Source organism: Pelobates fuscus, chromosome 1 (genome assembly GCF_036172605.1).
Source record: "Pelobates fuscus isolate aPelFus1 chromosome 1, aPelFus1.pri, whole genome shotgun sequence".
Taxonomy (NCBI): Eukaryota; Metazoa; Chordata; class Amphibia; order Anura; family Pelobatidae; genus Pelobates; species Pelobates fuscus.
In genome coordinates, this window is record NC_086317.1 from 105,667,489 (window position 1) to 105,681,607 (window position 14,119).

A 14,119-nucleotide genomic window follows, 5' to 3' on the forward strand; every position below is an offset into this window, starting at 1 on the left:
AGCCAGTGAATGCATGTGTCTGTCAGTGTGTGTGTGTCTGAATGATTGTGTGTGTCTATCAAAGTGTGTCAAATCAGTAAATGTGTGTGTCTGTCAGTAAATGAATGCCAGTGTTTGTGTATCCGAGAGTGTGTGCCTAAGTGTGTGTGTCTGTCAGTCAAGTGCGTGTTCGTCTTAAATAGGAAAAGGTGCGGCCTTGACAGAAAGGGGTGAGGCAAATTTAGATTAGGGAGGTGCCCGAGTCTAGTCATGCCCAGGGCAGCTTTAATACAAAATACACCACTGACACACACAAACAGCTCCACTACAGAACCCTCGGCAGTTCCATATTAAAGCTGGGAGGAAGTGATATTTATAATATCACATTCTACACTTTTGCTGTCCGCGAAGGAGCTGTGAAGGCTCCCATTTGATCTAAAGGACCCTAACGCTGCTGGCCAATGTAATCCATTTAGGGGGACATGTATCTATCTCTCAGCCAGACTACTACCGCTACAGGGCCCCATGTGGTTGAGGATAATACAAAGCAAAGAAGACCTCATATGACCACTTGACATGATACACAGACCAGCAATGACTGTGAACATTGTTTAGTATCAATATTTTTCTCAGTATTTCTTAAAACAAAGGTCACTGAAAATGGACCCAAAGTGGCTTGGTCACCACAACCTACCTTTCTCCTATTGTTTCCTCTGTCGGAATCTGTTCTTCTTTTATGGTCTATTTCTCTTTACAATAGAAGGCACAGTACTGCCTACTTGATTGTACCGACTTTGTCTTATTTTAGAGAGAAATAAATCAGAAATAAAGAACCGATTAAGAGAGAGGAAGAGAAAAGGAAACACTATTAGAAAGGTAAGTTTGAGGTGACAGAAGAGCTACGTTACATTATTATTAATAATAACTTCAGTTTCCATATTCTCCGTGTTCACTAAGCCTGACATAGACAGGGCTCAGAGTGAGCCTCTGTTCCTGTTCAGGAAGGCTCCCACGTGTTCCATGAGACCCACGTGGTTTATTGTGTGATGAGTGAGTCAGCCGGTGTAACTCCGCCCAGGACCGCTTCACACACACACACTGCGTTCAATGCGCTCACTATGACCTTGTGGCTGCTATCTCGTGTTGCCGTCATAGCGGGCGCCCATTCACCGGGCTGACAGGCGGACACTCCCCCTCCATGGACCAGGCTGTCTGTGACCCCCTCTCCCGCCGCCAGTAGCATGCAATGGAGCCGCAGGAGGAGCGTGCCCGCCGCCGGGGCACCATGCTGCTCTCCGGGGGAGGCTGGCTCATACCCACCTGCCTGCTGTGTACATACGGCTTCTTCGCCAACCTGCGCCCGTCCGAGCCCTTCCTCACCCCCTACCTGCTGGGTCCGGACAAGAACCTCACCGAGAGACAGGTAGGTGGCAGCCGGGGGGCACTTACTGTGCTGGGCAGGGAGAGCTGGCATCATACAACCCCAGGACCAGAGTGGGTCACAGCATCATCACAATATTCATAGAATTAAAATATATAATATATATATACTGTGTACATATACAACACCCAGAGTGTTAGAACTAACTTTATATATCGCATTATTATTATATAAATGGAGTATAATGTTATACAACTGTGGGGTTATAACGTGTTATATAGCTACATTATTATATAGTATTATTATTGGAATTTACTAGGTTACTATAAAACTAGGTGATATAACTTCAATATCAGTGAGTGACTGTCATTTTATAGAAATATACAGTAACTGATGCTCCCATATAGTGACACAGCTTCACATCGCAGTGTATTGACAGTACATCTACAATGGTGCAGTATTTTTGGTGCACACAGGGTAATACAGTGTATCTGTCAGAGTAATTGCATTGATCCCTTCAGGTGTTTATTGTAAAAACTATTGTTGTCCTAACGCTAACACTCCCTTATTTCTGAGAACTCTAAGGTATGCTTTCCATTGAATTTTATAGCAGGCTATGTCTGTCTGTACTACGTTCGCAGAATATCCTAGATTGAAGATTCTATTCAGTATGTCTACTGGTCTTTAAGGGTAGTATTTCAGCAAGTTTCCTATTTCTTTGGTGCTCCATCACTCATTGAGTAATAAAGAGAGATTGCATGCAATAGTTGGGTAACACGTGTCTATCCTGTGCTGACAGACTCCTCTGTTAATGTATGAGTTACTTCACACTACAAGCATTTAAACGGAAACCTAATATTTAATATTCATGCATATTTTGTAGCTGTTTTACTACCACCGTGTTTAGATGTAATGCTGTACCTATAGTTACAATTATGCCAAGTCATGGTTGTCATTGTGACAGGTGCACTTTTTGTACAATGTGAATATTATATCTTTTTTTTTTCCCAAAGTGCTTTTTTTGTCACCCAGAGTACCAGAGTACCGGTAATTTTTGTTTTAAATGACTTTTTGTCTTAATTTTATGGATCAGTTGCTTAAAGGGAAACTCCAGTGCCAGGAAAACGATCCGTTTTCCTGGCACTGGAGGGCCCCTCTCCCTCCCACCCCCCAATTCCCAGTTACTGAAGGGGTGAAAACCCTTCAGTCACTTACCTGAGGCAGCGGCGATGTCCCTCGCCGCTGTCTCCTCCTCCGCGACGCTCCTCCTCTGTATTGTGTCGGCTGGTGGGCGAGACTGATCCCGCCCACCGGCCGAGGAGACCTAATGCGTATGCGCGGCAATGCCACGCATGCGCATTACGTCTCCCCATAGGAAAGCATTGAAAAATAATTTCAATGCTTTCCTATGGAGAAATGAGCGACGCTGGAGGTCCTCACACAGCGTGAGCGTTTCCTGTGCTATGAAGGAGAAAGTGACCTCTAGTGGCTGTCTAGTAGACAGCCACTAGAGGTGGAGTTAACCCTGCAAGGTAATTATTGCAGTTTATAGAAAACTGCAATAATTACACTTGCAGGGTTAGGAGTAGTGGGAGTTGGCACCCAGACCACTCCAATGGCCAGAAGTGGTCTGGGTGCCTGGAGTGTCCCTTTAAGCAGCCTAAATACAGGTTATTTAAAGGGACAGTATAGGCACCCAGACAACTTTGTTGAGATGAAATGCTTTTAGTGTTTGTCACTCTCAGCCATTACGGTCTCCTTCATCCTAATAGAGTGAATATGAGGTCAAATGCAATTAAATTGTGTTAGAACTGTTGATCTTGAGGAAAGTCCCGTGTAGTGGACTGAAACGTCGATCATTTTAAATATGCTTTAATAAAATTTGGATTTGTTTATCTGGACCGTGAGTGCTGCTACTTCTTTGGAATTCTTGGATATTTAACCCCTTCAGGACGGAGTCAATAGTGCACGTTCTGATCAAAACAAAACGTAAACAAAAACTGGAATTTGCGCTATATGTCTGTTCAACCGTAATTCACCTCTTTCATATTAAATGCACCCACACCTATTATATATCATTTTGTTCAGGAGAAACAGGGCTTTCATTTCATATAAAATATTTATATATGAAACAATTTATTATGAATAAAATTTAAAAAAACTGAGAAATTTTAATTTTTTTTTTTAATTTGTAGTTCCGCCTCACATTTTAGCTGTAAATGTTATAATACTGTTAGGTTTTACTGCAACAAAATGCACATATTTGTAATCAGCGATGTCTCACGAGTACAACAGTACCCCTCATTAAAGGGACACTCTAGGCACCCGGACCACTTCATCTCATTTGAGTGGTCTGGGTGCCTTGGCCCTCTACCCTTAACCAAGTTTGTCAAAACACTGTGGTTTTTGCTAAACCGCAGTGTTTTGATTAAATTGAAAATCCCACCTCCAGCTGCCTTCTCTTACCTAGCCGCTAGATGGTGCTTCCGCATCCATAGGAGAGGAAAGGTGAGTTACGACGTGCGACGCCCCCACGCACTGTATGAGGACGTCGCACATCACGTGGGTCTAATGCAGCTTCACAAGGGGATTCAATGAATCTCTGCGTGAAGCGTGCGAGGGGCGGGGCGCTGCGTTAGATGCGCATGCGCTCTTGCTTCCCAATGATTCCCAATGAGTATGAGCTCATTGGCGGAGGGAAGGAGAGTGGGTCAGCTGATCGGATGACGCGGAAGGGGGTGTAGACGACGGAGGATGGATGTGTGACGCGGCGCTGGAAATAAGGTAAGAATTATAATATTTATTGAAGTTTATATGTCTTGCAAGGGGGGTTACAGAGGTGCAGGGGATGGGTAGAATTTAGTTTGGGAGGAATATAAGCTGTATTTTCGGTGAGTAGAGTTTCCCTTTAACAGGTTTTATGGTGTTTTGGAAAGTTACAGGGTCAAATATAGAACGTTCCATTTTCAAATTGAAATTTGCCAGATTAGTAATGTTACCTTTGAGACGGTGTGGTAGCCCAGGAATGAGAATTACCCCCATAATGGCATACCGTTTGAAAAAGTAGACAACCCAAGGTATTGAACGTGGGGTATGTTTAGTCTTTTTTAGTAGCCACTTTAGTCACAAACACTGGCCAAAGTTAGCGTTCATATTTGTTTTTGTGTGAAAAAAGCAAAAAACTAATATTTGGCCAGTGTTTGTGACTAAGTGGCTACTAAAAATTACTGGACATACCCCATTTGCAATACCTTGGGTTGTCTACTTTTGCAAATGGTATTCCATCATGGGGGTAATTCTTATTCCTGGGCTACCATATGGTCTCAAAGGCAACATAACTAATCTGGCAAATTTCAATGTCAAAAAAATGAAATGCAAGCCTTATATGTGACTCTCTAACTTTCCAAAACACCATAAAACCTGTACATGGGGGGTACTGTTATTCTCGGGAGATTTCACTAAATACAAATATTTGTGTTTTATAACAGTAAAACATATTACAACAATAATATAGTCCATAAAAGTGCCGTTTGTTTGTAAAAAAATGCATAAAACGTCACTTTTACTTAAAATATCATCGTTGTAATACAATTTACCAGTTTTAAACACTAATATTTGAGTTCAGTGAAGTCTCCTGAGTAAAACAGTACCCCCTATATACAGGTTTTATGGTGTCTTGTACAGTTACAGGGTCAAATATAGTGCTTGCGAATTAAATTCTCTGCACTTTTAAATTCTCTGCACTGTTGTCAGGCATGTCAATACAATTTTAATTAATCAAATGACATAATTATGTTAAAAAATTACTTAAATATACACGTAGAATTTTAATATATATGCATTTATAGGTATTTAAATTCTACGTGTATACTAATGTAATCTTTTATGTAATTATATGTATTTATTTATTTATATATATATATATATATTTATTTATTTATTTATTTGCGGTTATTTGTATTTTATATATATATATATATATATATATATATATATATATATATATATATATATATATATATATATATATATATATATATATATATATATATGTCATTCTAAGTGTATTCTGTTTCCAATATATATATTAATAACAAAATACAGTTAGAATGAAATTACATATGAATATATAATTTATTTTAAATTTTGTTTCAATATTTTATTTATTTATTTAATTTTATTTATTTATTATTGTAATTATACGTATATATATGTAGATCTATTATATATATATTATATATATGTAACGTCATTCTAAGTGTATTTTTATACTAATATTAATATTAAAATACATTACGTATGACGTTATATATATATATATATATATATATATATATATATATATATATATATATATATATACTTTTATTTTATTTTAACATGTGTATTTTTTTTTTTTTTTAATACTTTCCTACCAGCAGGGGGACTGTCTAATATTTTACACACCCCCCCTGCTTGCAGATCCATAGCCAGCTATAGGGGGCCTCATTTGCCGGAGGGGGGCTGCCTGGGCTCTCAGGAAGCCCCCCAGAAGAGGATCGCGCCGGAGGTAAGTATAGCTTACCTCCTGGGGGCTTCAGCCATTACGGCGTTCTATGCCGCCGCAACGGCTTTAAAGCCGCGACGGCATAGAACGCCGTAACGGTGTTAAGGGGTTAAAGCCTTGGCTTAGCACCCGGCACACAAGGGACATTTAAAGTGTGAGTGCAAGAGCATTTCTTCTAAAATAAATATATATATATATATATATATATATATATATATATATATATATATATATATATTCACCGCTATACCACAGTATGCAAGATAAATAACTGATTTAAAGCAGAACTATCACCTAAGTCCCCCGACAGTGACATCGCCACTGGTTGTCCGATGGGGAGGGTAAATGTAAGTTTACTTACCTGAAACTGTCACTAGCAGACGCCATCACCTTGACCCGGCAGGTTCTCTTCGGAGCCGACATCACTGCTATTTTTGCACATGTACAAGAGTACAATATTGAGACCTATGGAGCATCCTCCATAGACACTATTCATAGTGTCACTATGAATAGACACCATTCGTGTTAGAACGCAATTCGGGACTTTGTTTGGATCGGAATTTCATTCGAATGAATGAAACTCCGATCCTATTCATTGCTGTGGCTGCATCTTGCAGCCGCTTAGTAGATAACTCCCTAATTCCCGCGGTATTAGGGAGTTATCTACCAAAAGGCTGAAAGACCTAAATTGGTCTTTCAGCCAAATTTACTAATACTAAGTAAAGATTACTTAGTATTAGTAAATAATATGCCCCTACTCGCTATACCGAGAGTAGGGGCATGTCTAGTAAGCAGTAAAAAAAAAAAAAACGCACCAAAAAAAAAACCTATTGGCCCCACCCCTGTGCGACGGGTGGGGGCCATAAATTACAATGGGGGGGACCTACTGTCCTCCCCCCGGCCCCCATCCCTGAGCGGTGGGGGTCTTAAAAAACAACAAGAGGGGGGGGACCTACTGTCCTCCCCCCCCCCGGCCCCCACCCCTGAGCTGTGGGTGGGGGCCCTAAATAAAAATCCCCCAATCAAGGTGACTAGGGGTCCCAAGCCCCTAGTCACCCCCCCCCTTCACGCACCCAAATAAAACTATCCCCTACCTACCCCCCTCACCCTAAAAATAGTGAGGGGGGAATAAAATAACTAACCTGTAAAGAAAAATTCAACTTGCCATTTGACGTCTTCTTTTTTCTAAAATCTTCATTTTTCAGCCCCAAAAAAGCCTAAATAAAAAATCATACCCGTCAAATTTAAAATAAAATAAAAAACCTGAGCGCAAAAAAAAATCCAGACGAAAAAGAAAAAACCCGACATTAAAAAAATTCATCCATCTTCACCCATGGAGGGCTCCGCGCAGACTAAGCTCTGCAGGGCGGGGCAAGGCTTATAAAGCCTTGCCCCGCCCTGCAATTGGGCTACGAACACTCTGATTGGCTGGTTTAAGCCAATCAGAGTGCTCTTTGTCATTTTACACAGCGTGGGAAATTCCAAAGAACTTTCCCACGCTGTGTAAAATGACTCAGAGCACTGTGATTGGTTAGATTCCAAGCCCACCAGAGTGCTCTTTGTCATTTGACACAGCGTGGGAAAGTTCTTTGGAAGTAGGTCCTCCCCCCTCATTATCTTTATGGCCCCGACCCGCCGCGCAGTGGTGGGGGCTGGATAGTATTTTTTTTTTCTTTTTTTTTTTTTTTTTTTTTTTTTTTTTTTTTTTTTACAGTGAGCAGCCACAGGCTGCTCACTGTTTAGTGGACATGCCCCTACTCGCGGTATAGCGAGTAGGGGCATTGTGGAGATTCTAATCTCCCTTATGCTATTATGGGGGTCATATTGACCCCCATAGAGTGAAGGGGGAGGACATGGGGGGCTTAGGAAGTGGTGGGCAGCACAGCTCCAAACCGCTTCTATCTTTATATATTCCAAGGAGGGAGCTGCACGCAGGTAGCTCCCTCCTTGTAATAAACTGAACGAACAAACGAAAACTGATATTCGATATTTGTTTGCTCGTCTGATTTTTTTTTTTCTATTCATTCATTTGGCTTTCTGATGAAGGAATAGATGAAATTCCCGTTCGCATGTCCAGGTGTTTCGCTGGGCATGTGCGGGAATCTCAGTCTGTCTAGTGTGGGCAGATGACGTGTCCCACAGGGACTTCCTCTACTCACACAAAGATGGCGGCGGCGCCATGAATATAGATCAGGGCAGAAAATAAAGATTAAAAATAGGTAATATGGTGGCTTAGGGGCATTTGGGGGTGACTAGGGGGTCAATTGGATGTAGTGGAGGCAGGAGGGGGGTTAAAAAAAAAAAAAAAAAAAAAACGGGATTCGGACATGACAGTGCCACTTCAAATTGATAACAATTTGCTGGTTCAAAATTTTTTTTTTTTTAATTGCATAGAAAAAAAGGTTAATTACTTTGTTTTAAATCATAATTCTGTTTGTTTCTTTTCTACTTCTTGCAGAATGTTTTTTAGATTTTAACTTTTTTTTTTTTGCATTTCAGGTTTTTAATGAAATATATCCTGTTTGGACATACTCCTATTTGGCGTTGCTGTTCCCAGTGTTCTTAGCAACAGACTTTCTCCGTTATAAGCCGATCATTATTTTGCAAGGTTTGAGCCTAATTGTTACCTGGTTCATGCTTCTATATGCACAAGGAACCCTGGCCATTCAGTTCCTTGAGTTTTTCTATGGTATTTCAACTGCATCAGAGGTAGCTTATTACTCCTATATCTACAGTGTGGTTGACTCTAAGGTCTATCAAAAAGTTACCAGCTATTGTCGTACGGCTACGTTGGCTGGTTTCACTGTTGGTTCTTTTACCGGCCAGATTCTTGTTTCAGTGGGCAACTGGTCTCTGTTCCATTTGAATGTGATTTCCTTGACCTGCGTCTCTGTTGCTTTTGCCACTTCGTGGTTTTTACCAATGCCAATGAGAAGTCTATTTTTTCACCAAAATGCAAATCGTCATGCCAGTAAGCTAATGCAAGCTAAAGGTTCTTCAAACAGAAGCTGTATTAAAAATGAGGATTTGGCAAGAGTTTCCGAGTCAGAAGATCCTGAAGCACGGGTCCCGTTAAACCATAAAGTGCACTCCACTGATGATCGGGTAAGGAAGTTTGCATTTCTTTCTCATGGGGAAATTCTTTCTTTAATTTTCTGGGGGTTACATTCTAACTGACTTGTGGTTCCTAAACATAGTTTTTTAGTTATAATCTGCTTGCATAAACAGGTTGGGAATCCCCAAAAGATTTAGATTGGTTAATATGACTCATTAATTTAAATTAAATGAATAAGGGACCCAGTTAGAGCTGGTAAATAGTTAGACTTCTTGTCCTAGATTGTAGCCAGCATTATTGCTACTAAGCTATGCTACGCACTTAACCAATAGCAACTTCAAAATCATTTAAACATATTATTAGTATTAAGGGGTCACTCTGTGCTGGATTCATCATTGCAAAGGTCCTGTTGCAGGTAGTTTTGTGCTCCCACTTTCCCTGTTAAGAGTTGTTTATAGCTGCAGTGATTTGTAAAACTAACAGATTACAATGCTGAACCTGAAAATATTTACAAGAACAAACGCAATAACTGGTAATCAAGAATAACGAGGCAGATTTAACCCCTTAAGGATGTTAGGGCATTCCATGCCATCTTCCACAGTTTGCTTTAAAGGGACACTGCAGGCACTGTAACCATTTCATCTAATTTAATTGGTTATAGTGCTTGGAGTCCTCTGGCAGTAGCGCTCCATTCAGTGTTTTAAGCCATTTTCGAGTACTTTAACAGAGCCTGACCCTACTGAAGGTATGGCTAAGAGGGAGATTACATATTTCCATTAAGTCCTAGTAATTCATACCAGCCATAGGTGCCATAATAAGCTGAATGCAATCAGCTGACACTCTGAGCCAATCACAGATTCTCGTTGCTGCTCAGGCTAATGTTTCCTCATCAGTCCAAGCAGTGCAGAGGGAGACGGGAACTCTTGTCTATCATAAAAAACGTTATTTTAAATAAAAGGACTGTGGCAGGGGACTTCAGAGATGAAATGAAATTATAGTTCTTACAGTGTCCCTTTATAATGTTAAGAGAACATGAAACATACTAATATTTTTGTGTGAGCAGGGTTTAATCCAATCCTGGGGTAAAAAAAAACCCTGACTGCATTTATATATGCTGAAGGTCAACCAGCACCATATCCGGGTGACTGGCAGGAGGGAAGTAACTCCGTGTAATGTTTCTCAGAAGGCTGGCAAGGCCCCCACCGTGGTACACCACGATCACAACCTTGTCGCTGGTGGTATATTGGAATTAATAATGTGCTTGGATGTGAAGTGGAATTTCCTTTCTCTTCTTGGCACCTCCAATGGCACATCTGGTGGGAACAAAAGTAATTACAGGAGAGCCCACAGTGATGACATCCGCCCCATATTGCCACATGACCACATGTACCTCTGACTAACTGCAGTTACACCTGCAATCTAGAAACCTCTGTGCAATAAGGTGTGTTTATTAGATTAGAGACACACACGGGAAGAAGGAGAAATAGGAGATGAACAAGTGAGGGAAGGGGGGAATTAACAAATGAGACCTTTGTGGGTAAGGGAGAAATGTGGAGAAGGGCAAAGAGAAACACATGTACAACAGAAGGTTGGAGCCACAAGGAGGCTATCAGAATCAGTTGGTGCAAAAGCCACAAGAGAGGTGTGAGCACCACTGTACCAAGACAACGGTCTTGTATTCCAACTGTGACGCTCTCAACACAATCTGTCCAAAAAATGGGAAATTCATTCCACTTTCTGTTACACTCTGTTAACTATCTATTGAGTTTAGCTACTTTCATGTGTTGAGTATAAAACAAAGCTCCTGTATCCAATCCACATTAGAGAAATAAGTACCGGTAAATCACTGGTCCTCTTAATGCACGCTGCTTTGCTTATAGCAGTTCAGCTCACTCAGTGTTTGTCATAATAAGAAATTCTTTAACCAGGTTTATGTGCTACATCCTTAATGAGAGGGGGACAAAATACTCTGGGGTTTACGTTCTACAAACTTTATACTTTGGTTCACAGGTTTTGGATTATTACTACTGTATAAAAATGACTTATATGCGCAAAAAAAAAAATGCCCCCATTGTTTGTTATATATTTATATGTAATGTTATGTCATCTTTACATGTAATTTAAGGTAAAGAATGCCCCACCTTTCTTTTTTTAAAACGTTATACCAATATGTACGGCTGCATGGAATAGAAAAATCATTATGCCCTATTAGTTGACCAAATTTGGAAATAAATATAAACAAAAATCTGATTTAATCCCGTAAGGACCAAACTTCTGGAATAAAAGGGAATCATGACATGTCACACATGTCATGTGTCCTTAAGGGGTTAAAGGAGCACTGTAGTGTGAGGAACACAAATATGTATTCCTGACACTATAGTTCATATATCACGATTTAGGCCATCATCCCCCCCACCCCCTGCCAGGAAAGTAAAAGGGTTAAAACTTTTTACATTTTTATTTTTTTACATTTCACATTGAGGCACAAGCACCTCACTAAGGACCCACTCCCTAGTTCACATCATGAGTTCACATCATTCCTCTCAACACTAACGACAATACTGCGCAACAAACTATTGCTCAAAACAGTTCCAGGGAATTGGGGAATACAGAAATCACATGAGTTTTTAAGATTATTATTTTTTTTTAGATTTTTTTTAGATTTTCTTTTTTTTTTTAATTTCACATTGCAGTGAAAAAGGGTACAACATACTTGAGGTGCCCCAACGGCAGTCCACAAGCTGATCAATATATATATATATATATATATATATATATATATATATATATATATATATATATATATATTTGGGCACATGAGAGAATGTGCACAATTTTATTATTTATGACTCGTCAGGCTTTCATGTCCTAGCTGTAGGCATGCATGCATGCTTGTAAGTACAGTGGTAGGCTAGCTAGACATGGAAAACAACATGAGTAAAATATCAAGATAACAGATTATTTGACCTAGGGCAATATGCTTTAAAGGGTAACTGCTTACTGCCACGATTTGTGACCCACTGAGTTGCTTCAGCGTGATAAATCACTGATACTTAAGCTTAAAATAAACCTCTAGTATAGTATAGACATAGACAGCCGGTTGTGGTAGAGCACAGGAGCACCTTTATCACTTCGCGCCAGCCCCGGGCCTGCCACGGAGCTTTTACCTCTGCTCCACTTTCCCGAACTCTGTGTAAGTCCAAGGCAACTGTCCTTGTGTGCCGCGGTGCTGTGGGCTATGGCGCCTCCGCCGTTGTGCACTCCAAGGGTGTGGGTGATGTGGGGTTCTTCTACCCCAGTTAGCACTTGGCCTGGGAAGGCTCCTCCGCAAGGGTGCATTGTGAGGTGATGCCAAGCGGTGGTGCTGAGATAGCGGTGACTGTGGCCCCAGGCTCACCTGCTTCTGGACGCATGTATGTAGCCGGTCATGTTTGGCTTGTGGTTCCTCGTGGACATGTTCCAGCGCCATTCGGTCTCACGACCATCTTGAGGAAGGGGTTGGTATGCCCAGGTGTTGCAGCTCCAGTTAGGTAATGCGGCAATCTCCTCAGTGTGGACCGCGATATCCCCCACTGGTCCAGAGGGGGGGAACGGGACCGGGAGGACATCTGGTACGTTGCCGATGTGTATTGGCCGGGCGGTAAGCGAAGCCGCGGCCGTCTGCCCCACTCCCCTCTCATGTAGGCCTCCGTCTCCAAGTCTCTGAGTCTCTCTCCAGGACCCGGAATCACCCGTGTTCAGTTTCTCCGGCTGCACCGGGACACTCCAGGAGCTTGTGTGTCTTATTCTCCGGGAAAAGCAAGTATTTATTGCAAAATAGTAAGATTCTCTGGGAGCCATAGTGACCTACAGCCTGCTGGCATGGCTGCCCGGCCCCGCCCCCTTGTACTGTAAGATTTGTTTGAAATATTTTTATCGTTTTCACCGTATCCACCGTGTTTCAAGAGTAGTACAGTTGATGCGGTTAGTCGCCTACGTTGAGGCGTGCGTTTTAAAATTATAGTTGGCATGAGACACACATTATGGTTTCATCTGACTAACATGTGGTTGCCTGCGCAGAGGCGTATGGGTCATTGTATGCACATATTCACATATATTAAGTATACATAGGCTTTTCAAAATTGGGCATCACAATCAAAAGCATGTCGTAGTGAGCTAGTATAATAAAAAAGGCAATGAAAGACTGTTAGTTTGTTAACTGCGGTAATATTAACGTCTGCACCTGGTTGCGTCCTATAATTGTATGTATTCTCTAATGTTAAATGTGGCCTGGGTATAATCCGGTAGCCGTGCATGCCACTGGAGTGGCATGTAATTGCGTGGTCAGTATAGCTCATTTATGTGTATGATCCCAGTGAACCTCAGATATCCGTTGCTGATGTATGTGACAGTATATGTTTAATATAAGGATCTGATTTCCCGCTGCGCGGGACTTAAAAGCTTGATGCATTTACAGCCGTCAGCGTGCCTGTGTCTATATCTGGTTCAAGGCTATTCTGATAATAGTCCCATCAGCAGTCTGTCGTTTAAAAACCGTGTTGGTAATGCTGATGGTGCTAATTATATGAGGCGAGCATGTTCACTATATATGCAGTCATATATGTAATGCGATGAAAGATATATTGCGATTTATAGCGGCCTGGTAGCGTAATCTCAGATATTAAGGCTTCCTGATCTATCGGATTTCAGAGGCCTGGTGCAAACAGGTCATGCAGTTTTAAATAAGTCAGTGCATGGTCAGGTAGTACATGAGCAGTACAGTTAAAGCTACAAACATGTAGAACGCATTGTAATAGCCTGGCTTAATATATAATAAAGCTATCTAGTTGTATTATAATATATATCATGCTGTTTTCGGTACAGTGCAGTTAATGTAAGAATGTAGTATTAACAACTTTGACTCTCGTAGCCACAACAGAGCTGGACTGTTCTCAATGTCCGTTCGCTGGGGGCTGTTCATTGCACAACTGCCTGCAGTCTTTAGGCGGCTGGGCCTCCGTCTGTCCACCCTGCAACAACCCCAGTCCCTCTCCAGGGCCCTCCGTAGCTTTGTGGGCACTCGGGAGCAGGGGCGGTCCATTCGACTCCCACACCTAGAGTCCACGGGCCCCTCTCTCCCTGCACCTCCCCATCGCCACCCAGTGCCCTAGACTCAGAG

The 14,119-nt window shown here is 41.4% G+C and overlaps 1 protein-coding gene across 1 annotated transcript in view; it reads left to right on the forward strand.

The window, feature by feature from the left end:
* The first annotated feature begins 1,065 nt into the window (after positions 1-1,065).
* The window catches only part of SLC19A2 (solute carrier family 19 member 2), a 35,776-nt gene continuing 22,722 nt past the window's right edge, over positions 1,066-14,119 (forward strand). The window contains exons 1-2 of the mRNA XM_063450150.1: positions 1,066-1,402; positions 8,406-9,011. Of these exons, the coding sequence (XP_063306220.1) occupies positions 1,226-1,402; positions 8,406-9,011 (783 nt within the window). The 5' untranslated portion in view covers positions 1,066-1,225. The remainder of the gene's footprint in view (positions 1,403-8,405; positions 9,012-14,119) is intronic.